At 32.5% G+C, this 27,269-nt stretch overlaps 1 protein-coding gene across 2 annotated transcripts in view; it reads right to left on the bottom strand.

The window, feature by feature from the left end:
- LOC126828605 (basement membrane-specific heparan sulfate proteoglycan core protein) overlaps nucleotides 1–23,282 on the bottom strand; it is a 143,436-nt gene extending 120,154 nt beyond the window's left edge. For both annotated transcript variants that reach the window (XM_050558478.2, XM_050558480.2), the window contains exon 1: nucleotides 22,929–23,282. In XM_050558478.2, coding sequence (XP_050414435.1) covers nucleotides 22,929–23,039 — 111 coding nt within the window. In that variant the 5' untranslated portion in view covers nucleotides 23,040–23,282. The remainder of the gene's footprint in view (nucleotides 1–22,928) is intronic.
- Nucleotides 23,283–27,269: the final 3,987 nt, after the last annotated feature.

Raw genomic sequence — 27,269 nt, 5'->3', positions numbered from 1 at the left:
GGATTTCTCTATCAATATATTAATTAATACAATTATCTGTCTATGAGGAAATCTCTACATATGCCTATTCTAAAGTGTCATTTAAGCAAATCCCTAAATCTATCCCTTAAAGGAGCTCCCACCTCATTCTTATAGGACTGATCAGGATTATTTGCACAAATTGGATCAAGCACCACCCAGACAGCATATCTACCAAATTTGGTTGAAGTCACTCCAATGGTTTTGAAGAAATTCTAAATCATACATGAAATGTCCAGTTTGTAAATAAGTTGCACCATACATCCAAGCAATATACATGTACCTACCAAATCCTGTTAACATTCATCAAGTGTTTTAAAGGTAGTCAAAAAAGTTTGAAAATGTAAATCATCCCCTTTAGTGTGGTTTAAAAGAGGAAGTCAACGATGTAAACAGACAGTGGATGGACCTTGTAGATGGGGTATGACAAGCCTCAAAACTTTCATCTTACAACCATTTCTAAAAATTCCTGATGTTTAATGATAAGATTTTAAACATTTTGATTTACACGTACATTTGTATATCTAGTTTTTTCACTATATGTATGCTGCATGGACTTATATTGACAAAAGTCTTGAAATGTTGATGCAGGTGAGCTATATGTAATGTAAAACACATGGTTAAAGTTGATGTCTTGATATCTTACAGAATAAATCTGCAGTGCACTGAAATTATGGTGTCAGTCTACCAAATTAACTGGTCGACAACTGTCAAGGTTTATGTTTGGATTAGTTTAAGTTCATCTTTGCAATACGGAAAAGGCGTGAACAGTCACACACAGAGAGTACAGACAGACCCATAAAGATCTACAAGTATCACCCACTATTAAAGATTAGCAGACTAATTTGTGTATTTGGTTATCAAATACTGCCAAACCACAGAACATATTGTTTTAAAAACTTTACAAATCAACTTTGTGAGAATCCCATTGCATAAAAATCATTGCACCACTTGAACATTCCCACTAAAAAAATTATCTTTTGAAATTCTTTTGAGGTCAACAAGGAAACCATAATGGACAGTTATTCACTCTTTCAGCTATTTCATTTCATTAAAGTATAAGCAACTCAGTAGGCTCTAACAACCTGGGATACTTTCTTACTAATCAAGACGACAATATAGTTGATTCATAAAACTGTTTATGTGATTTAGCAACATTTTGAAATAAGCACTTGGTAATCTAGTAAATGAGTGAAATAAACACAAGCTATTAAATCTGTGAACTCAGAACATTTTCCACATTACTAATGATTTTTATTATAATACATGTATGTTGTAACGTCACGTATGAACACACAGAATAATTGTTCTTTTGAATTTAATAGAACTAAAATTAATGAAACTTGATTATAGTTCCACTGTATATCTGCACAAAGCATGAATGAAGGTAACCTTTGCACAATCATTTTGTGGATAGGAAGATTATTGTTATAAAATTATATGTTTTAAGATATGCATTATAAGAAATCATGTGCGCATGTAATTGGATATATTCAAATAATTCATTTACCAATGCATGTACTAGTGTAAGTAATCTATTAGAAAATATATTATTCATACATTTATAATATAAGTCATGATAATGTGATCTTTTAATATACATGTACATGTATGTATATAATAATGCATTTACTAAACATTTAAAATTGTTTTATGTATTGTAAATTCATGTCCATGTACATGTATGCCATGGTAAAAATCACATTTTTAAAAAAAAACATCTCTATACAAAGTACAACAAAAGTGTATTTCATTTCTCATTTTCCAGTCTAGTTATTTAACTTAGAGTAAGTTCTAATCATTGTGTAGCTTTCTGTAAAAGGTATGGTAAATTAGACAGGCATTATGTAAGAGCTAAATCGGCATTTTGGAGGTCTTTCTTACATGTTACATAAATTATTAATGAGACATTTCTTAACATAATCAACTCTCAATGCCATTAGATGGCTCTGAATTTCAGTAGATCAGAACGGTTCGACAATTTAAACATACATTATGCAAGAGCTAAATCTGATTATTGCAAGTCTTTATTTAGGCTTCAGATGTCATAGAAATTATAAATTAGATCTTTATTTACACAACAAGCACAAAATCAACTCTGTAGACCCACAGATGGCTTGGATTCACTTGGATTTAAACAGGATTTCATTGATTGATTAAATTTTTAAATGGCGTCGTAAGCTGAGATTAACCTTTACGTTGACGTCATAATCCGGGAAATTTTAGATCGAGGCTGAATGATAGAGTGTATGAAGCGAGGCCGCTTTTGAGCGAGGCCGCATATGTCGGTCAATTTGATTGAAAGTTCGATATATACGGCCTTGATATTATGTTTATTTGTGGTTAAAATGGGAGTTTGGATGTCGGTATTATACGCTCTTTTGTCACTTGCATTTACAGAAAAATTATGGAAATTGATAAACATCGCAGTTAACATCATCCCAGTTGAATTGCAGCCCATGCAGCCCCATTGGATCAATGTTCCCTATTTCAATTTGTCTGCTTCGGGAGTACACGCAGGCTAACAAGATTGAAGAAGTCGGCTATAATTATGCCTCATTGATTTGGTCCATTCCTTTAAAACTTTCGCTTCTTATCTATATAATAAAAGTCATATTTTTAATTTGTAGTAAAAATAAATGTGATACGAATTGAAAACGTTACTTGATAATCGAGATTATGTAGGTGGAGTTAACGCCTGTCAATCAAACGGCCTGCATTCTCGTAGACGGTGAAGAGGGATTTGACTCCTATTTCTAGTCAAAAATTACAATGGTGATAACTTTGTTCAGAATAAAGTAATTTGACTGAAATTTCAATATATTCTTCTTTTATCATCTATTTTTGAACTGTTATAGCAAGAATGGCCAACTCTCTATTAAAATCTCCCATAATGTATCTTTAATGATTTAATTTAAAAATGGAGAAGCGAGGCTTAGACTTGAATGACAGTACCGTGGTTACGATCAATGCAGATATCTTGTCAAGACTACAACAATTGATAACTTCACTTGAATTAAATTTGAATGAAATTTTCAATATATTCATTTTTGAAATAATATAGCGGGAACGGCCAGCTATTTTCTAAATCTTACATAATGCCCCTTTAAGGGACATACCACTGGAGGCTTCCCACCCAAAGGGCCTTGTTGCCCAAAATCAGACAAGAAACATAGCGCCCGGTAGTCATTGTACTTAAAAAGCATCTGACATTTTCTGCGTGCCATTATGGTGTAACGGTGATATATTTAAACAGTTTTCAAAATCAGATAAAAATTGTGACCATAATCCATGAACTTATGGTCCGATACATACCAATATATTTTGGAGATAAACCTATATTTCAAGTTTCGTTAAAATCAGATAAAAATTGTGACCTGTAGAGTGTCCACAAACCAATTGTGGATGGATGGACGGACAGACAGGGGGGCCGAAAATATATGTCCACATGAAAATACAAACCAATTGTGGATGGATGGACGGACAGACAGGGGCGCCGAAAATATACGTCCACATGAAAATGTGGGCGTATAAAAAGTAGACAATGAACAAGGAATATTAAAAATTTCAGTAAAATTATTTCATTCTGAGCAGAGTTATGTTTGAAGAATAGTGTAGTCTCGAGATTTTCATTGCTACTGTTATAATGATAATAAACAAAGTCATGATAATCCATTTTTAAATCATATTATTAAATGGAGATCACCTTTCAATCCGTTCAAAATCACAGTCATCTGATGTTCTAGAGAGTTGATCATGTGAATAAATATCTAATTAATAATTTATATAACATTTGGAGCCAAAAGAAAAATTTGCAATAGGCAGTTTTATCTGTTACATGCATTTATTGAATCCTTAATGTAAATATTTATATACCACTATGATATAATGTCACAATGGTTGGAACCAAAGTGAAAAGTTTTTTTTACTGAATAGATTTCTTCCATGTTAAGTACCGCTTTTTAAGAAGGCAAGGATGTAGGAATTGTGTTACAGTCTCAATCATTATCGCACCTACATGTATCTTCCGATAGTTGAACTAACATAACACAGTGTCTTTAGATAAGGAAGTTGTAGGAGCTTTTGGTGTATATTCTTTTCCAAACATCAGCATATTATATATCAACATGCACAACAGATGTCAAGCATTCCCATGTGACAAAATCTGACTCTTTTAGACCTATTTTTTTCAAATTAGGTCAAATGTATTCTTTTTCAGATAAGTAATAAACACATGCCTCCAGTTATATCTCTAAATCTATTTCATTATCCTGTAGATTCCCTCCCAGTGTACACAGCTACCAAATAAAATATACATTCCTTAGTGTTGTATAAATTCTTCTGTATATGGGTATCAATAAACATAATACAAGTCTCTTCATTGAAGAGTGTTTTGTGTCAATAAGGTCACACTTTAATTTACAATACATGAACAACTATAACTAAATAAGTGTCTTGAATGTAATAAGGAAAGATCTGTAAAAGAATATTTGATAGTTGTATTCACTCTATACAGAACAGATTAGCATTATTCAAAGATCTCATTTTCTCCTCTATATTTCACCTTTACATTTGTAAGACATGGCATGTATATGTAGATTATCATGTTCTGTATTATACCACCTGATAACATGGTATAGCAGAAATCAATATTTCAAAATAAATTTTAATAATTTGTTTGTGCGTAGAAGTCTTTAGCTGTGGGAGGAAACTGGAAGACACAGAGAAAACACACTCCTTGTCAATACAAGCTGAGAATTGAAATCATATCACTTGACTCAATGATCAGCTAAAACGCATGGCAAGTATTATACGATTCGGACACCCAACTTCCCTAATACATTTAAATCTTATTTGAAGCAACACAAATTTTGCTAGTCCGAATTGCTAGACAGTTTTTCTAACCTTTTGATGGCTATTGTAATCTACGACATATATTTAGAAAAGTAATTAATTAAGTTTCAGGAAAGGAATCTATGTTAAAATTCTCAAAAACTGATGAAAAATAGATCCTAATTTGACACCTCTGTGGTTTCCAATCCTCAAAAACTTCAATGAATTTTAGATTAAAATATGCATGCATGTACAAGTATGTCACTAAAGTCTTACTAATTACCATACATCGTCATAAAACATTACCACATCCTGTCATTATAAACATTTAATCACATTTCTGTCTGCATGGTTTCATTTCCTTCAATAAGCAACCATTTATTCTATCAATGTGTTGATTTTTTTTTTTTTTTTTTTAAAAAGGGTGTGCCAGAATGTCTCTTTAAAAGTAAATTAGTATCATATACGCTTACAGCTGTTTTCTATAATGTCTGTCATAAATGAAAAGTTCTCAAATTTAAAAGACACTATCTTAAATTCCAATCATGTAGTGTAAGACTCCATCATATGACAATTTAAATTTGTTTAAGAAAATCTAAAATTTACATTTTGATCATGTACATTTATCAATAATAGTGGCCTTTCATTAAATCATAGTTCTTTTATACACTCATTTCAACCATTTCATTCCTCAAATATTTCCGATTATCCAGAGTCACTATGATTAGTATGATTAATCCATTTTTACACCTATTTTAGATGATGGTCACAGATTTCAATTACTTAATACATGTATGTGAACTTCAATCATCCAAGATCATTGTTTGGATTTTGCTCAGTTATTTTAACCATTTCATATCATTTTCACTGATTCTACTACTTTCGTTTCTCTCTTAAATTCCTCACTCACTGCAGACATTCCCAATTCTTGACATTTTTCAATCATTCAAATTCTTAACTCATTTAGAAGATCTAATGAAAGAAAACTAGACCATTCATATTGTATTTATAACGTCCTCTGTAATTAATAGTATCTTCTGTGCCTCCCCAAAACTCTGATCCTATATTTCTTCAAATCGTTCAAAGATTCCAATGGCTGTATTTAACGCATATTTTGACATACCAACGCATGAGTATGTACTTTGTGCCTATGGGAGGTCACAATAAGAAAAAAAAACCAGAGGAGTTCTTGCCTAATTCAGCACAATTTATTAACTATACTCTTGACTGATACATGTATATGCCACTTTTGACATTTAAAAACCCTCCAAAAGAGCAATGTTAAAACTGAAAAAGTTGCAATCTCTTTCTCACTTCTGCAACTAATTAAGGTAACAATGTTTTGGATGGTGCCCCTTGTGTGAAACTTGACTGCTACAAGTAGACCATGATAAGACATTTAAATGAAACTCTAGGTTTAGTTTATCAATGTACAGATAGAAAGTAAAATACCACCTTATCATAAAACACAGAAACAAGTAAATAAATCATATTTATCAATACCATAATATCTTCTTGTAGTAGCATACCTGATACGTTTTCTTTACATTTAACCCAATGTTTTTTACATGTTTTTGTCTGATTTATGTAAGTAAATACAGTTGATAGTTACATTCCTCTATTCCTATGATATAAACCAAACTCATGTAGCTTTTCATTTGTTTTAAAAAATAAACTAAGTATCTCACCACCCATTACATTATCTCTAATATTATGTACTACGTTTCATAAATTACATTTCTCCTGATTTATGCTGCTACTGAAGTAATTTCAAGCTTAGCTGACAGAACAGTTTTACCCTGTTTGTAAAGTGTTCATAATTTAACAATAAATGTTTTCTGATCTTTAATACTTGGCATTTTATTGAGTGTTTTACATTCTGGTATTATGTCGATAACATATTTCCAGGGCAGTTGACATGATTATTCCTTCAAAAAGAAATAAAACATGGTTCAGTTTCAAAACAAAATTCATATGAGCTTTTGCCAAATTGTTCAGAAGAGCCAAAAAAAATGAATAGTTAAGAATTAGATATTCTACAAAAACATAACGTAAATGCTGTGTGCAAAATGACCTATTTCTAAAGATTTGTAGCCATTTAAACAACATCTAGCTATCTGTACATCCCAGACTAAACATCCAGAGTTTAAATAAGTTTTATACACTAAAGATATATGGAGGCAATAGATTCACCTTTAACTACTTGAGTTTCATGGATATCACACATTGTCTGCAATATCACCTCCGTGGAAGCGGACCTTAAATAAAGCTATTTCACACACACAGATATCACACAGTGGAGTTTCAACAATAATTTCAACATAACTAACTATAAACCAAAACTGGCACTTTGATTTTTCTTTAAGATAGGTTGCCAGGCAACAAAACATACGCCCACAGTAGCTAAATCGTCCGAGCGGTCGACTAGGGTTGTCGCATTTTTATTCTTTTGTAGGTAATTGGGGGCCTTTACAAGACAGTTCCATACAGATCAGATTATAAATTTTGTCGTTTGAGGGTTTAAAAGGTTCTAAAAACTGGAACAAGGGTCTCAACTCTGAAAGTAATCTACAGAAATTGTTGAAATTTGACAGGCTTTTTCGTTTTACTAATTTAAATAATGCATATAAATTTCATACATATCGGATGATAACTTTCATCAATCGAGCATTAACAAGGTTTAACAAAATGATACAAGGGCAATAACTCTAGAAGTAATTATTGTAAATTGCTGAAATTCAATAGGCTTTTTCATTTCACTAATTTAAATCATGCATATAAATTTCACAAGATTGGGTGATAACTTTTGGTGTTGGAGCGTTCACAAGGTTCAATAAAGTGAAACAAGGGCTATAACTCTAGACATAATTAACGGAAATTGCTGAAATTCAATAGGCTTTTTCGTCTAACTAATTTAAATAATGCATATAATTTTCAGAAAGATCGAATGATAACTTTTGACGTTTGAGCGTTCACAAGGATCAATAAAGTGAAACAAGGGCCATAACTTTAGACGTAATTAACGGAAATTGCTGAAATTCAATAGGCTTCTTCATTTCAGTAATCTAAATAATGCAAATAACTTTTGACGTTAGAGCGTTCACAAGGATCAATAATGTGAAACAAAGGCCTTGCTGAAATTCAATAGGCTTCTTCGTTTCACTAATTTCAATAATGCATATAAATTTCAGAAAGATCGGATGATAACTTTTGGCGTTAGAGCGTTCACAAGGTTCAATAAAGTGAAACAAGGGTCATAACTCTAGACATAATAAAAAGGAAATTATTGAAATTAAATATGCTTCTTCATCTCACTAATGTAAACAACATATATCAATTTTAAAACAACTGGATGATAACTTTTGGCGTTAGAGCGTTCACAAGAAATTGTGGACGATGGACGGACGGGTCGACGGACCGACCGACCGACGGACCGACAGGTAGACCGACGGCAATATACGTCCACATTTCAATGTGGGCGTATAAAAATGCTCTATCAAGCCAACACAGTCGATTTTTTCATAAAAATACAGCACATTCTCTCTTAATATTTAAACTTTTTTAAAACAAATCATAGACGAAATTTGGAATCAATTTCTAATATAATCTATACAACACATTTTCATTGGCTTAGAAATATGATAACTAGACGGAAAGATGTGCAAGAAAATTATGATTCTGAACAAGCAAAAAAGTGAATTTTGTCAAATATTTTGCAGATACAGCCTTTGATTTCCCACCAACAGTCAATATACATGTCTCAACTTTTTTGTTCAACATTCAACTTAAATTAATAAGTTCCTAAACCAAGTAAGAAAATGAATCTAACAGTCTTTTTCCAGCGGAGACCTCTGACATTTTGGTTCTATTTATTGATGAAGAAAAACTACACTAAACATATTGACACAATCTACACCCTCATCATACTAACACTTTCAAAATATCACCATACATTCTACATGTCATCTATTAACTCTATCTAGTAAAGAGGAACCAAGGAATAAGAATCTTTCTAAGTAATTTTACAGAACTAGACTTCTGTAGGTCACATAGATTACTGGAAATATATGAAGGCCCAACCAGCAATTCAGAAAGTCAAATAGTAATTTTCATTTTTCTTCACATTGCCTAATGAACTTGTAGGCCTATACTTGATTAAAGAGTTAATGCTCTACAAATTTTTTTTTTATCTTTTCTTGCTTCCGTTTCACTCAACAATCAGCATAAGATAAATATTAAAAAGCACTTGCTGAACATGTTATGCAAACTGTGCCTAGATATAAAAGCATCAAGATATGAATGTTATCTACATGAATTTGATAATCATAAACACTTGTTTGTGTAATACTGCAAAATGTCTGGTAGGAAACACTTTAACTTTCACTACAAAACCCTGGATTTTTTAACAGGGCTATTGGGAAGATTGACCTGAAAATTCCTGAATGTTCTTGTACATTATAAATCTGGTGTTGACCACATTTATAATTTTATTATATATCCACACTATATATCATTCCAGTTTCTGTTTTATAAGAGCACCTATTTCTAACTGAGATATTTACTGAAGAATGAAAGTACTAACCTAACAAGCAACTATTTGTCCTAGATTTACTATTGTTGTCTTTTCATTAATACTTGGGGGATGTAAAGAGAAGAAATAAACATTAGGTACATGTGTCATACCAAACACATCTGTCAAACATCTTCAAATATATATTATTCTTGTTGTCATGGTGACCCACCATTTTTTAACTCTGAACACAGACGCCTATTTTTTATCTCTGTCTATGTGTTACAGTTTCCTTGGGAAGAGTATATTTTCTTATAGTGTGATTCAAGTAGGCTATGACCTACATAAAACTTAGGATGCTAACAGAATGAATTGTGGAATTAAGAACTCTAAAACAGTCCAATTATTTCATTAATGGTTCTGTTGACATTAACTTGGTAAAACACCTAATTTAGTTCCAATTTCTGAAGTAGTATATCATATTGCCCATTAAAAAAATCAATAATAACTGAATTCTCTAATTTCAGTTTACATGTATTCAAATCCAAATCATTGAACTTTTCATTATCAACATCATTTGAAGTCTTAATCAACAAAGAAATCCAAAAGTTAAAAATAATTCAAACTTTTCAACAAGTTATATTGATCAGAAAAATAACTGATTTCACGCCATCATCTTTATTCTTCAATGTTCATAAGAATAATAACTATGAAATCTTTTCCATACACATCAGCCTATTTTTACACCATTTTTTCTCTTTGACCGATTTTCTTAATTTAATTCAATTATAGCAGTCTTTTATGTCTACATATTATAAAATATATATGGACCACTGAGTTTCTCCCTTTTTGAAATAATGATGGGTAAACAAACAATAGTGTGATTGAAACATGATAAAGCTACCACAGAGCTAACCATATTTATTATTGTAGATTACAGTACAGCCATTATTATTTTGTGATGTAAACCACCAGTGCTTATCTATTCTTGGTATAAACTCAGCAGATATAACAAAAACTATTTATGTAATATGAGAGAATTCGGGTGCATGCAGAATTAGTATGTATAGGCCAAAATCTTATAGTTGATGTGCAAATTGTTATATCCTTAATTCAGGTTGTATAGAGTCTAGACAAATCCATTCATATTATGATCAAATTTTACTTGAATAAATTAATGTAATCTTTAAACATTCAGCACTTAAGTTTGGGATAGTTGTAAGATGTCTGATTCTGGCAACCCTATCTCAAGAGTGCACTGTATGAACTTGTTATGTATGATGTGTCAAGGCAGGTCAGGTTTAACCAACTACTAAGACTGAGCAAGTTCTTTGATGGTAACTAATTCAATTGAAACGGGAAAAGAAGAACTAGTTACAAGCAACCTAACATGTCTTACCACCCACAAGTAATTTTTGTAACATTAGTCTAAAACCTCCTGTCATAGTATAGGTTAGTATATAAGACAGTAAATTGTAGATGACCCTGTCTGACATGTACTACCATTAATATCTAATCATTAATCCACTGAAAAGCTGTGTGATGAAATATGAAGCAAGATGTCATAAGTTTAAAAATGTACAAAAGCAGAAGACATACAATATTTCATATACTCCAACAAGAAATGAAATGGAATGGGGTTAAGAGTCACACTTTTCCACATCGACTGGGCTAATGAAGACGTGCACATAGGCTATATCTTATGGTTTTTTTTACATGCACGCCAATGTGTACACAGGACCTTTTTTGTTTGTCCCATTCAAATGTCTAGACACTGCCCTTGCCAGGCCCTCTGTCCTGCAATACTATCTTGGGGAAACCATGCTGGTAAATCCAGAGGAACTTTCATAGCCAACACCGAGACGGAACCCGAGACCCCCTGTTTAGCAAGCTCGATCATTATTCTGTCAATACATTGGGATTTATCTACAGAAAAACAAGAACCATTATTAAGAGTAATTGAGAAAGATAATCATAGTCTTGTTCTTAAATGTACTACATGTACATGATGAAGAGAAATCATCGGATTTTACTGGCAACTATATCACTCGAAACATTACATTCCGCTAACAATAAAACTACTGTAGACTACTCAAGAGTGCTCACATGTAAATTATAAGTTCAAAATTCCTAACTAATAGTATTTGGCACAGTGTAGCCATATTCTAAATGTGTTCCTGTCTTCATTAGCCCAGTATAGGAGCAGAACACTAGGACGTTAAACCCCATTTCATTTCTAAATGTGTATGATCTGTGAATCATCTTATAACCATTGGGACATGTAAAGTAGATCATCAGCTAAGATTAATTTAAAACTTCTTTCTGCATTTTCAATGTATCCTCAGCACCAACAACACTGTTTAACACTATCACATGTTTCAAATTACTTTAATATAACTTTTAAAATTCTTGCATAAAATTCATGAATTGTACACGGATTATCTGTTCACAAGAGGCATGTGGAATGTATTCCAAAATTTGCCCAAATTTATTACTGTATTAAAACTGAGTTAGCAATTCATGTTGATTTAGATGAGGTCGGAGTGCACAATTATAAGGGGTAAAAATAGAATAGTCTATATTATAAACACCTGTTTATTTATAGGGCGATCACCCACTAACTGTGAGATAACACATTATTAAACCATATGTGGAAAAGCAAGATTAACATTCAGACTGCCTCGTAGGCTTGTCTTTTCCTTTTCCTATATTTAACAATTTCCATGTGTAAATGAAAAATTTCACAACTGATGCTCATTGTATAAGTACTCTTAGTAATTTCCTCTTACATACTAACAAACATAGCACAACAAATAATTTACTTACTACTTTACAATGGAAAGCAATCTCCTCCCTAAACCATCCGCTGGAAATTCCGTACATAGATTAATAAATAACACTATTCATAACAGACTACACACTATAGAATTATACAGTATTAATTTCAAGCTTATTTAATTTAAATAGTCCTTTTTGGTTTTCTATAATATGATTAAAGATTTAGCATATTTCTGTTAAAAATGTTGTATTGTGACAAGCTAAGAAATGAAATGAAATGAAATGTGTTCGGCACCATTTGACAAGGGGAAACCACGCCGGAAAGTCCTGAGGAACAGTCTCAGCCAATACAGGGATCAATCCCAGGACCTTCTGGTTAGCGAGCCAGCGCATTACCCACTAAGAAAATGTGGCTCCCCGATGGATAAGAACCCTTACATATAATGCTGATATTAGGTCGTAGTTGTGAAACAAGTCCCTATTTGTAACCAGGAGTCTTTTCATCATTTCTGTTCTGTTAACAATTTTTATTTCAGTCTTCCCCCTAGTAAGATTAGGACAGTCTCAAGATCAAAGGCAAATCCCCTTTAAATATGGACTGTGCATCTCTAATTTGAGTATGTAAGAAATCTTCGGTATTTTTTCAACACGAGCAATATAAATATTTTTGGACATTGAGTGGCATAATATTAATTATATTTCATGAAAATGACTCCCATTCTGTACAAAATATGTGATTTAACTTTCAAGCCCACAATTCTAAAGGACACTATACATATAGCTTTAAATTAATCCAACAGAATAAAATATATAAGAATACATTTTATTCTCAAGTAGAAAAGTTCAATGTGACAATTAAGCTCAAATGTACATACATATAGAAGTGAGTTAAAGAAAAGACTGCATAATTATATTTCCTGTAAAAAGTCATAAATAATGAAATCTCATTGGTGGTACATGTAATGTCTTGAAATAATTGTAGCTAGTGATGAATGAGTCACTGACAAAATATAAAGAATTCACTCAAGTATCTTATTATAGTTGTAGAACAGTAGCATACACCCCACCCTCACCTCAAATTACATTACAGGAACTACTATTAGTAATTCTGACCTTTAAAGCTTTAAAAGTCATAATAATGTGGGATCAAGCTGTCTTAAGATACTATGAGAAACTCATGAAAACACTATAAAACCCTCTAGAGTCAAATATATAGATTCAAAATACAATAAACATTATGCAACAACATGAATGTTTTAGGAATAAAAGTGCAAACTGAATCGTCAATTATAGACGAATAATTTAATGCTGATGAAAACATCTATATTGGTATTTTACTACATGTATGTGTACATTATCTAAATTCTTTTCAAAGTTTAACAGCCAACACAACAATTTATTTCAATTTTTGAAAACACTCCACAGCTACTGTTGAATAAATTAATTTAAGCTTTATGTACAGTCTAGAGAGTTGTGAACAGGTTTGCAATTTCTGGCAGATATATTGACCTTTGAATCATAAAAATTCTCTTTATGAGCATATGCCAAATATGTGTGCATTCAGTTAGAAAGAAGCTACTTGGGAACCATAATTACTCCTATTATAATTAGCAGCCAATATTTTGTAAATGCAGCTGAAAGTAAAGGTACTTGTAGAATATTAATTAAAGCCTGATAGTCATTGGAGGGATCTTGAATCCCTTGCTAATTACAATATTGTGAAAGATGAATGTCTAAAATGGAATATCTCTCCAAAAAAGGTTCACTTCTGTTCGGTATTTACAACACACGATTAATTGAAATTGTTTAAACATTTGGCATCCTCTGCATTCAATCATAAATAAACAATGCCACCATTAACACTGTGTAAATTTTTTTGATGAGCTTCTTTTGAATTTGATTGAATATAAGGCATGAAATTATCTACTGTTGATATTTTGGTTTTGTTTTCTTAACTAAGGTTGCTTAGTCTTTAACTCAATAGCATCCAAAGTCTTTGACACTGAAAACACAAATTTTTTATCAGTTTAAATCAACATTGATGTTGTGATCTTACCGGGAAAAGATGGGCTTGAGATATACAATATTTCAGATAAAATAAACATTTTACCATTGGCATAATGCGTTTCAGCGCCATTTGTAACAAGGGAGTCGAAGAACGAGGCTAGACATATTCCACAGGTCATGTCAAACGGTGACGCTATATTCTTATCTGGAGAGTATCCACAATAAATACTATCGGTTTAGACAGAAATAACCAGATGCTAGAGATTGCCATTCGATTTAAGACTTCTGGCGTATTTCGCTGAACATAACTGATTTGAAATTAGAATAAAAAATGGAAGCGTCGAAGCGATTGAATGTAAATCAGTTTATATACATTCATATTACATTATTATATGCGTCGTGACCCATTTGTGTCAATTTCTAGGTCCCAAATATTAGTGATTCAGCTCCTTTAATTAGTCAATAGGAGTCCATCTTAACATGGATTAAGTTGTGAAAAAATTAGATATTGCCCAAAAATTCAAGAAATAATATTCACCAATATTTTTTTTATATAAAACAATAAGGCTACAAGTACATTATTTAATTTAGATGATATGATTCCTAAAACTGGTACTTAAAGTTCATTCTTTGATTATTATTGTTAGTACTGTCATAGTCTGGGGTATAATATAATCAATATAAACAATTACACTAGAGGCATCTACAAGTAATTAAAAGACTGTATAAAAGTACTTAATTGCCTTGTTGAGATGTCTGATTAAACACCTACATTGGTCAACATATATAGCCTCTATCTACTTTATTTAATAGGTGTACTTTATACATCATCAAGACATCAGTCTGCTTGTAATAATTGGCATTAATTAATTATCTTAGGTTTGTCATGTAAATCTTCTCACATACTGTAATTAGCCACTTGTCAATAAAATACTTAAGATAATAGTGACTTATCAGATTACAGCCATCTTATGTAATGTTTATAGAAGATTAATATTATGGATAAGGGTCAATTAGGTGTAAACCTTTCAGATGATATTACATGTACACAGTTGGATAAATCAGGATAATACTACATCATAGGATACAGAACAATCCACCCTTGACAAAATGGCCTTTGACCTGTGCTTGACTGGTTGTGGTGCCACTGACTGACTTGACCAACAAGCAGTTTATTTTACATCATTTTTGGACAGGTTAATGTCCCACCCAGACACAGATTTTCATCCCATACACAATCCAACAAAATATATTCAATTATACCACAGGAGTCTGACCTTCTATCCGTATATATATATATATATATATATATATATATATATATATATATATATATATATATATGTCTGGTTGGACATGGTGTATGCATATATATACGGATAAAAGGTCAGACTCCTGTGATTATACAGATTGTCACCCAGCAAAACAAACCAATATATAAAATCGAATGAAATCAACAATTTTATTTTTGACACAAATCAAAGAAAGAGGCCATGGCATTTTAAAAAAGGAAAACAATTAACACAATGTCTATTTATGGAAATATATTGTAGTTAACTAAGTGTGGCAACCTAAAACCAGCTATTAGATACAAATTTCCAATGGAGACGTAACAATGGACTCACCTATTTCTTTTCACAAATTCAGCACCCAAAATCTCGGACGTTAAGAGTACATCCTGTGGACTGAATTGGTTTCATAATCCATCCTGATGTCACAGGAAGGGTGAGTGCCGTTATACATGTACATATCTATTAATCCATGATCAATGACTGTTATGATACTTGATATGGGTGTGGATTGCAAAAATGATGTCATTTATTATTGGACTATATGTACATGACTGCCATCATCAAGAATAACATGTTGACAGGTTTGCAATCCTGCCACCTATAGTAGTATAGTTTATTAAGTTTATTACAACAGATTACACTGCAAGAACATGTATTTATGTCCCCTCGTAATAAAAAAAAAAGTTTCAGACATTATAAATAACTGTGAGAATTGTAGGAGTCCTTTATAGTACAATGAAAACAACATAAATGTTCTGGCTTGCATTTTATTTCTGGTAACTTTCAGCTACATATATATAAATGTCTAACAAATCTATCAAAATTGGACTGATAATGTATATGGATGAGTGATATATTTATAGTGAAAATATAATAAAATCTTATAGAAGAGTAGAAACGTCTATCATTAATACCATGAGATCAGATTACACCGACTATTGTAAGGATGTGTGGTAGTATTTGATGAGAACAAGAGTTGTATTGTTTCTATCATATAGTTTTAGTAGAAACAGGTGGTATACTGACCTATACATAGTCAATGACCCCTTCATTCCTCAAATCTTATCCATGATACATAGGTCCCTATTCTACTCAAATGAACCTTTGAAATATTATGTGATCAAATTTCAAAACATATCTGATAAAGTCATCAGAACATACATGTATTCACACATATTTTGGAGATGCCCTAATTCGACAATGTACATGTGTTTACTGTGACTAGCCAAATGCTTTCTTTTTTCCTTCCAACATTTTAAATAAGATATATATGCTGGGAGTGAAGACAATTTATAAAACTGCAGTAGCCTCAATGTGCATTAAAATTCCATTAGTATGAAAAGTTGAACCCATCCTTCCATAAATTCCTTGCTATGATACAGATAAACCCATATGCTTCCAATAATAATATATTCCAATGACTCAACTAAGCAAAAAAGCTAGGTTGAAGTGTATCCGCAAACAAGATCTCACAAACAAGGCAGGCCATACAGAAAACGAAAATTTAGTTACAAAAGACATGTGTGCAGTATTCCAAATCAGAGCTGCCTCACACTTCCCACCACATACAACTTCTTTTGTTGCGGAATCTAATAAATATACAATCTGATTAAAACACAGATCCTATTTATATTTTAGAATTTCTTTTTTTTTGTCTATACTACACTAGGATCTGGAAGAGTTGTTATAAAACATGCGTTCTGGATGGTGTGAGGTATTAGCCATTGAAACCAGCTGTTACGGTGACTTCTTGGCGTGCCATGCATGGAACTGTGGGTAAAACCCTCAAAACGTCAACACTGATTGATTAATCAATGTCTGACGTCATAGGGCCAAAAGCCGATTTTACGACCCCTGACTCGACCTTTCAGTAAAACTGGTCAGATCTTCATGTAGTGTAGGCCATCAAAAGTATAAAAAAACCGAAATGAAATATAGATCTGTATTTTATTCAGATTGATAAATATAACTAATTTACTTGATAATTTTGAATTATTGTATGAATTTTGATGTTACAAAGGGAAAAACCAAGTATTTCATTTGATATCATTCTTTGTACTGAAAACTTTTATTAGCATGATCCACACAAGCATGTAAATGAGGTTTTTTATGCAAAAAAGTCTCTTCTTGTTGCTCTGTATATTCATGTGCACAACAGTTGAAGGGTTACATTGGCATATAACACATTAATAAAATGTAAGCCTAATGACGAGGTTATAATAGAAATGAGTACTGACATTAGTGTTATTATTTTTTTTATATACAAATAAAAATAATAGAAATATATATGAAACAAACAAAGGATACATACATGGACATAATTATACAAAGATACACAACTTTACAAAAACATGAACAAATTGTATACAAAAGCTCCTATTTTAAAATTTCTATATTTTTATTCATCATCAGTATTTTAAATTGTTGTAAATCATTCAGTTTATAAAAATTTGGTTCACGAACTATAATTAATCTGAACAGTTCTTTTCTTTTTTCGTCATGTCTTTTACACTTTGTTATCAAATGAATTTCGTCTTCTACCTCCTGACATATATTACACAAACGATCGTTTACATCTAATTTTAAATATCTCCCTGTTTAAATTTTCAATTTATGTGCGCTTATTCTTAGGTATGTAGGTATAACCATCGCATCTTAAAGAAATGTACCATAACTTTTTCTTAACTGAACAATTGTGTTTGAGGGTGCAAGCCACTTATTTTTCATTCACAATGTCTTCTTTCTATCTTCTTAAATTACAAGTTCAATTTACGCATGCTATTGTTCTCTATAATAACTCAAAATAGGCAGATCAAAGGGCATGAAAATGAAAAGAATACATGTATGTGCTCAAATGAGATGGGGGTCATATATATGTAGGTAAAGAACAATGCAGAATATTTGTGTTATAATGCAATTCATGTATTTCTTTTCTTTATGCAGCTTAATATTAAAAGGCTGTATGAACAGCTTAATATAAGTATATTGACTTAGTAAAATTATATACCTATATTTACACATGCATTTTAACATTTAAAAAATATATAGCAAATGTGGGTGGTACAGTACATGTATGTTCTAAAGCAATTGTCAAAAAATACTAGAATATTCCTTAAAAGGACCACAAGTTGTACAAATCTACTGTCCCTTTTATCTACACTAAGCAGATTTTAAAGTACATCAATATCAGGGCTGGCCACGAATAAATTGATGGCGAGCAGATGACTGCTCCCGCAAATTTAGGTTTGGGCGAGCAAGGCGAGCAATAAAAATTGCTCACGCAAAATGTTGTTTGCGTGAGCACACATTTTGTAACACTGTTTCAATTTAAAATCATAAGAAAATTGCTATTCCTGGCACAAAGTTTGCAGTAAACATGTGTGACCATCGCTTTCTGTTTTTGACAGTCATACGTACTCTTCTTTATTAAAACCAATTTCCGTATGGATTTCTTCACCCCACGAAATAAATGTGGATAGGGCAATCAGGTTGCCTTTGGCCATTATTACGCTTAGATTGAAAATTATACGACTGCACAATGGAATAAAAACCGAAGTTCTGATAAAATAGGAAATAACGATAAATATTAGTTTGAAACGTGTTCATTTAGCGTGAATGCCAAATGCCGGATGTTAACATTCTTTACTTTAGACTCGATTATCACGTGTTTGTTACTGGTGTTCGTAGGAAAACCAGTCATGACGTTCAGGTCTAAAGTGTATTTTTAGTAACACAAGTTGCGAGTAACTTTATTAGCCAATCAAATTTCAGGAGGAAATGCCGCGTGCAGCTGGGTGAATCTCAGTTTGACAGACGAATTTATGACGTTATTGACATTGTTGGGTTAGTTTCGGCAATAAACTTGTCAATATTTTGATTATTTTTACAGGGTTTTCTTAAAATTTTGCGCGAGCAACGAACCGCTCGCGTAAATGTAGATTTACGCGAGCACAGCGCGAGCGTGAGCAGTTGCTCGCGTCTCGTGGCAAGCCCTGAATATACATGTATGTTGGCTGTTATTTATAGTTGAATTACATTTTAATAAGTTTCAAAAACAATTGTCCATATGTTTTTAAAGAGTCTAGTGAGCCAATTAATAACAAAAATAATATTGGTAGTTTAAAAGGGAATTGAGAGGAGGTAAGTTAATAAAATTATTGTCAAAATAATAAATAATATTATTATGGGTATGCCCTACACGTACCTGTACCATACAAGATAGCCACTATGAATGCCTTAATGCAAAATATGAAAATTTAGAACGCTCAAACTCACTGGTTATGAGAATATGGCCAAGAAGAACAAGGTAAAAAAAAAAGGTCTTGTGGAGATGGAGTATTCATCTTTATTGATGTCTTGTTTATATTGTTGGATAATGTCTTGTTTATATTGTTGGATAATGTCTTGTTTATATTGTTGGATAATGTCTTGTTTATATTGTTGGATAATGTCTTGTTTATATTGTTGGATAATGTCTTGTTTATATTGTTGGATAAACTGTGCAAACATATTTTTTTCTCATATGCTCAATATTAGAAACAGCTTGAATATCATATCAACACTATCGTGAACAAAATTATCATGGTTAGTGGGTACTCCATGTTGTCAACCTTATAGATAACCTGCACTGTCTGTGTAAACAAAAGCTCATGATTTACAGTCATTGACTTATATAAATGTACTGTACCCAGTGGGGTACACATTACCTGTATGTCTGGGCTATGATATGTGATGTTCTCACTGTCACTTTCCACCTACTCCCTCTCCCAAATTCTACATGTAACTTACCTAGTCGAAAAGTTTAATAAAGAAAATTGTAAATATCAAAAGTACACATATTTATATACATATATACTTCTTAATGGCAAGATTGGATGGTTATATTTTACCAAGACAAATCAAAATAGCTAATATTAAAATATAAGTGGTTCACAAATATTGTCTTGAAATATATTAAGACCAAAATAGTGTACTTTAATAGTTAAAGCTGGTGATACATGTACATGCAAAGAAAAGATGGACCCAAAGACAACTTCTAAAATACAGTGATTAAGGCTAGCTTTGGACTGAATTTGTGGTTGAGTATCAGAATTGTTGGTTGAAATACATGTAGGTTACTGAAATCATTGTAATATTGTTTATCATGTTGTTCATATAAAAATAATTTACTACTGAATGTTTCCTCTTACTAGCCAATAAAAATTATCTGAGAATGTGGTTTGTGTCATTATTATGAGATAGGAGTACAAGGAAACATGAGATTGGAGTTTGCCAGACCATCCCCTGTAAATGTTGTAAATGTGTATGTTCCAAACATACCAGAATTTGCCTGAGTCTAAAATTGCAGGGTCAGAACAACAGACAAACAGAGACTTCCCATCTTAAATGAGGTCTATGCAAAAAAGTTCAACAGGATAACAATTGCAAGTTTAGTAAATTTTCAAACAGCAATGTCCTTTTGCCATTACACAAGACCTTATATGCCTGTGAATGTCCCTATATTGTGTTAATTTGTTTTGTTATTTGGGTATCTACATTTAAAATGTTTAGGTCTACAGATAGAACCTGTAAAACAGACCAACTTTGGATTTTGTATCTGGTAAATGTAATCAAATGGAGCTTGCATTATGACTGATCAACATCCAATTCAACCCACCATTTTTAACAAAATCAAAGAGGTTTAGGTCCTTTAATGTCAATAATTAAGTTGTGTATTCTGTTCAACACACAATTTTGTATCAACCAATATGTTTTCTTATAATTGACATCCTTGGTCTGAATGCAAGAGCATATATTTACAGATCAATACAGTTAGTCCTCAATAAGTTAAAAGTTGGATGTAAGGTACATGTAGATTGATTCGTATGCATTTTTAGTCAACATGCATATTCTGAAAAATGACAATACATATACTTTTTTTTTAAAGTTCATAATAAAAATGATGTTGACACAAATTTAAACCAAAAATATTTGACAGACCTACATGTATTCCCTGTTTCTGACTACACTACAATAATGGAATAATGCAAATTTCAGAAAACCCCACCCAGCTATGATATTACTACACATCACCCAATATCGTAAGTTTGGAAATAGTGCAAAATAAAATCTGCCATGTTTCAGGCCTGTTGAGAAGCAAAATTATAGAGCAATGTCATTGGTAACAATAGGCTTATGACGTTAAGATCTCCATTCAATAATAGGTGAGGTTTAATTTTTTTTTTTAGACAACGAAAATATATGTGAATCGACACCTGTATATGCAGACTTTACTTTAAAAGAAACCATTTATTGAAATGTTTGATGAAGATATTTTTGTATAGTCTACAGGCCTCTATTATACCACACTCCACTTAACAAATCTGTAAAACTGGGTTAAATGCTATAAAAAAATACCCTATGTCTATACTTTCTACAATGTTATCTCAACTAGGTAAATCATGTATATACCATATAGATCAGCCAAGTCATAACTCTTTAATACACTAATCTCTTTTATAACCGATATACTAACATGATATTAGTACAGCAAGAGCCCTTCCTTAAATCACCGTTTTTACACAGATTTGATCCTTTAAGATAAGGGAAATTTGCTGATAAGCCAGTAATGAGTGATATCTATTGGAAGTAAAATGCTGATGTTGCAATTTAATGTTTCCCTAAGTTTAATAGGTAAACATATAAACCCATTACTTTTGATAACCAATATAAAGTTAATAGATCTTTCAGCGTGAATAATTAGTAGATCTAAAGAGCCAATATGGCTAATTTTGCCAAAAAAATAAAGTTCTATCTTGAATAACTATATCACAACATGTCATTTTCAAAAATCCTATTCAAGATTCCATGTATGTCATTTTGACTGAATATCTTTGCAGAACAAGTAATATTTCAAAATAGAATAGTATGCATGTAAAATTAAATAGGGTTAATGCCCCCATGGCAGAACAGTTCAGTACTGAATTTGTGATCAAAAAATAGTACTTAAATTTTTTGCTCTTGGTGGTCATAAAATTACAATATTTGACAACAAATTTTGACACATATTATGAGATTATGGCCACATGAAACCGACAATAGAACCTTTGCAGAAATTGAATTTGTATCAAATTTCAAACCATTTCTATTTATCACCATTGCATTATCTTCATTTAAAGATTAATAAAGATGTACAGGAAAACATTTGTTTTAAAAAAAATCTGTGCAATGGTTGATATCTAAATCTGCTGTAAATAGCTTGTTTTTAGTTATGCATTCATTCCAACAATGCGAAGACAAGACCAAAAACAAGGATCATGATGATGGGAAAGAAAAAAAAAAGAACAAAATAATAAATTTTCTTTTTAAATGAAATGAAGCCAATGTGAAAATAGTATCTATATATGTACAGTTGCTACTGGAATATAACTAGCCACAGGTTAAACGGTCTAACGGTAGGCTATCCATAAAGAACATTTATAAAATTTATAAAAAAAAAAAAAAATACTTACCCCTTGTTCGACTGCTGCAATTACTGATAAAAGTGTAATAACTGACACAATAAATATTGTCCTGAGAGAAAGTATCCCACTTTTGGGCCCTGTACACAGCCCCATCGCCATTCTATCCTCTGCTCTGCCTTTACTGGGAAACTTCTCCCCGGCCCCTCTCACACCTGAAAGGTTCGCCCAGCTAAAAACTCCCCGTGGAAAAAAGACGTACTCCTACAAAAATATAATCATTGGATTAAGAAGTCTTTCTTCGCTACAGTTTGGGCGATATGCTGTCTAGCTCGAGAGCAAAACAGCTATCTACAGACTCCCTTTCTTATAGCGGTCTTCTCGAAGGCTGTGGTGAATGAAGGCTTTTCTTCGCCGACTAACTTGGGTCGTTCAACTGGCGGTTTTCACGCCCCCGTACACAAAGCGAGAATGTCCAACGGAACTGTTGAAGCAGTGAACAAACATTGATTATTCATGTAGATATTTCACAGAAGTGGGCTGGTTCATTATGTTTTAATTTTGGTGTAAGGGAAATGGCCACATGTTTATTGTTTTACGGATATTAGCGTTTAATCAAGCGTCACATTCATGGGGAGTGTAAATACACGGAACAGCCGTACTCTGAATCGTTTGAGAAAATCTGAAGATCTCTGCGAGTGTCTGGAATAACTATTTTTACCGATTTCGTACTCTCGTGTTACACTAGATCTACAACCATAACGAAGTAATCTTGGGCGTACTGATATTTGAATATTTCTGTAACTTGACAACAACATTTACAATAAAGTTAAAATAAGACCAATTCCACGAGAACAATATTATAAGTTCTAAAGTTGTTCAGATAACTTACTATAGTAATATCGACTTGTAAACGTCAGTCACCGGGCTGATGAATTTGTCAAGATTTATTGGGGTTAAAACTAGATGTTCAAAATTAAACAATGTTTTTGATGCCTCACATATTATTTTTCAAAAATGCTCGCCCATCATCGAAACATCTGCTATCGAGGGACAATTCTCGTCTGCTATTTAAAAATGTGTGTCTTTTATTAAGTAATTTAAGGGTTGAGCGTAGAGCAATTAAATAGTCGAAAAATACTAGATAGATCTGCTTTGTTTATTTGTTGAAGGCTGAGAATATCAGAGTTATAATGAATTTTTAAGCTAAATATTATACGGAAAAAAATATTGGCCAGCTGCGAAACTAAAAAACTCTTTGTCTAGAGGGATAAGAAATACTCCCTTCTTTAAATCGGAATAATAAACAACTAGATTATCGTTAGATGCACAGGACCGTGTTTTTCAGCATAAACCCCATCAAAAATTTCAGTATATTAATTTTGAATGCTGTACAGTAAGTCAGGATGGATAATATAGACTTTTAACTTTTCCGACGGGTCGTGCGTTCGTGATGTCACTGTATTCCAACTGTATCCTCTCTTTCAATGTTTTGACGTGTTTATAACCCAGTAACCCACAGAGCATTTAAATTTCCCCAGCATATTATCGTAACCAAGCACCACGTGGAGACGAGGGGCGGATACAGGATTTTTCAAAGAGGGTTAATGTGCAAACCGGATTCTTTGGATTTGTTTTACGTTACATTGAAAAGGTTTGGTCATTATTTGTTACGTTTCATTTGTTCCCGAAATGTAGTCGGCTTGGTGTCAGTCACTGTAGTGTCAGTTGCGTAGCCTATTATTATTTCTGACCGTTAGATGGAAACACCTAATATGGCCGTTAAGAGATGCAAATAACAAAACAAATGAAAGCAGTCAAGTGGATCCAACCAAATAAATTTATTTTAGCCCTCTGAGGCTTGATACATACACAACATTTTTATATAATTAATAATACACATATACGTTTTTATATAATAATGTAATCTCTTGGGGGTTATATTTAAATTTTATATAAAATTGGCAATTCAGTAGTAAGATAATTTCGTATTTGTGTTCTAGTAGGTCGAACTTGATATGGGTACATTTTATATTTTATATTTATACGTATAAACAGCCAGCCGAGCAGAGTGGAGCGAAATCTTATTCTTGAAATAATAATTGCATTTTAACTTCCAAATGATCGGCCTTAGACCCGGGTCTTTTTTTAGTCGTAGGTCTACTTATAATCTTCACCCTGAGTCGGCTAGTTAAGGTTGTGTCGGAAACCATTCCCGATTCTGCAGTTGCATGCCTGCATTTAAAGGAGCTAAAGCTCTAACTCAATATATTCCATAAAATTAAAATTCACTATTGGTCCATTTCAATCAATATTGATTATGTTATCTTGCCATGAACATATGGGATCCTGATATCTAATATTTAAAATGAGTACACGAGTCGTGGATTTCAATGGTTTCGGGCGCTTCTGTAATGAACAAAAAACAAAATACACATCCCACAAGACAATGCAGAGGTAATTAGTAAAGGCTGATTCCGGCATAAACGACTGCCTCCCAATTTGGACTGCTAAAGATACATTATTCAAGAGCTAAGTTTGCCTATTGCAGGTTTTTCTTCAGGCCTTAAATATTATATAAGTTATTTATTAACATGAAAAGACCATTATCAACTCTCAATGCCACCGAATGCTCGAGATTTTTAACTGGATTAGAACGGTTCGTCCATTTAATGATTCAATTTAAGAATGGGGAAGTGAGGCTAAGACTCGAATATACCAATACCGTGTTTACAATACAATGTGGTTGACACATCTTGTCAAAACTACAAACCGTGATAACTTGACTCAGAATAAAGTAATTTGAATGAAATGTCCAATATATTCATTTTGTATTATCTATTTTTGAACCATTATCAAGACGGCCAACTCTTTATCTAAATCTTACGTAATGTATCTGTAACGTATTTCACCTAACATAATTGATTAGAAATACAAATTTTAAAAACTGAATATAAATCACTATTCGTATTACATTAAAGGGGCTAAGTCGCTAATATTTGGGAACTAGAAATTGACACAAATGGGTCGCAACGCATACAATAATGTAATATGAATGTATATAAATTGATTTACATTCAATTGTTTCTGTTTTTACTGTAATTTCTAATCAGTTAGGTTCGGCGAAATACGCCAGTATTCTCAATCGAATTTCAATCTCTAGCGTCTGTTTTTTCCAGTCTACGCCGATAGTATTTATTGGGCATGCTCTCCAGATAAGAATATAGCGTCACCGTTTGACATGACTTGTGGAATATGCCTAGCCTCGTTTTTCGAGTCCCTTATTACAAATAGCGCTGAAAAGCATTATGGTACACGATTCGTTTACCAATTGTAAAATGTTTATTTTGTCTTCAATATTGGATATTAGAAGGTTATCTTTTCCCGGTAAGATCACAACATCAATGTTGATTTAAAGCGACAAATAATTCGTGTTTTCAATGTCGAAGATTTTGGATGATATTGAGTTAGAGACTTAGCTACTTTAATGTGAGCTTTTAAGGTTCCAAATAATAGAGCCATGCGCCCTTTAAGCACATAAAGGTAATTCAGAAAAAGATGAAAATGTGACCATACCTAAAACAAAATTGTTGACTATCATATCGTTACAGTAATGTCGAATGTTGATAGATTTTAAATTCGCCATATCTTTGTAAATATTGAACTGAATTGAACCATTTTGGCAGATATTCCTTTTTGAGATTAAACCTTCAACCTGCAGGGCCAGCGGGGGTCTAGATCGTCGGAGATGCTTTCTAAGCGATTTCTGGCTTGTAAAATTACTCAGCAATGAAGTTTTTTAAATCCCTTACCACGAAAGCATTGTAAAAACCGTTCAAATATATCATAGTTACACCATTACGACTGAGTACAAATTCAGAGTTCAAATGGCCGCTCCCCTTTACGCAAATAATGTAAAAGCATATAATACCCAGGGCGACCATCGGATGTAAACTGTGGTCGCGACTACAGTCTGAACCAGCACCCGAACGCAAATGGCCCGGACCATTGCCCCATGTCAGTTGTTTCGCCTGCTATATTTTCTGCTATTTACTCATTTCTGAAACTATAATGTTGATGGGGATAAAGAAATGCTTTTAAAATATTTTCTTACAACGCTAACTCCTTCCGGGTTAACTGGTAACATGGATCTGCCTAAGCAGAACATTCTCATCAACAAACTTAGTCAAGGTAATGAATGAGTTTCACCACTCTCACTTAATTAAAACAACAGTCACGTGCCCCAAAGCATCAAACAATCAGATTGCTTATCTCTGCTGACCGTAAGCAGACAATATTTATCATCGAACTCCATCAAGGCATTCACCTATAATGAACGCCTACACCAAGTATGAACATTCTACCTCAAGGCATTCACCTAATAAACACCTA

The sequence above is a fragment of the Patella vulgata genome, chromosome 7 (genome assembly GCF_932274485.2).
Source record: "Patella vulgata chromosome 7, xgPatVulg1.2, whole genome shotgun sequence".
Lineage (NCBI taxonomy): Eukaryota > Metazoa > Mollusca > Gastropoda > Patellidae > Patella > Patella vulgata.
Note: the sequence above shows the minus strand (reverse complement) of the source record. Positions and strands in the feature narration are given on the sequence as shown.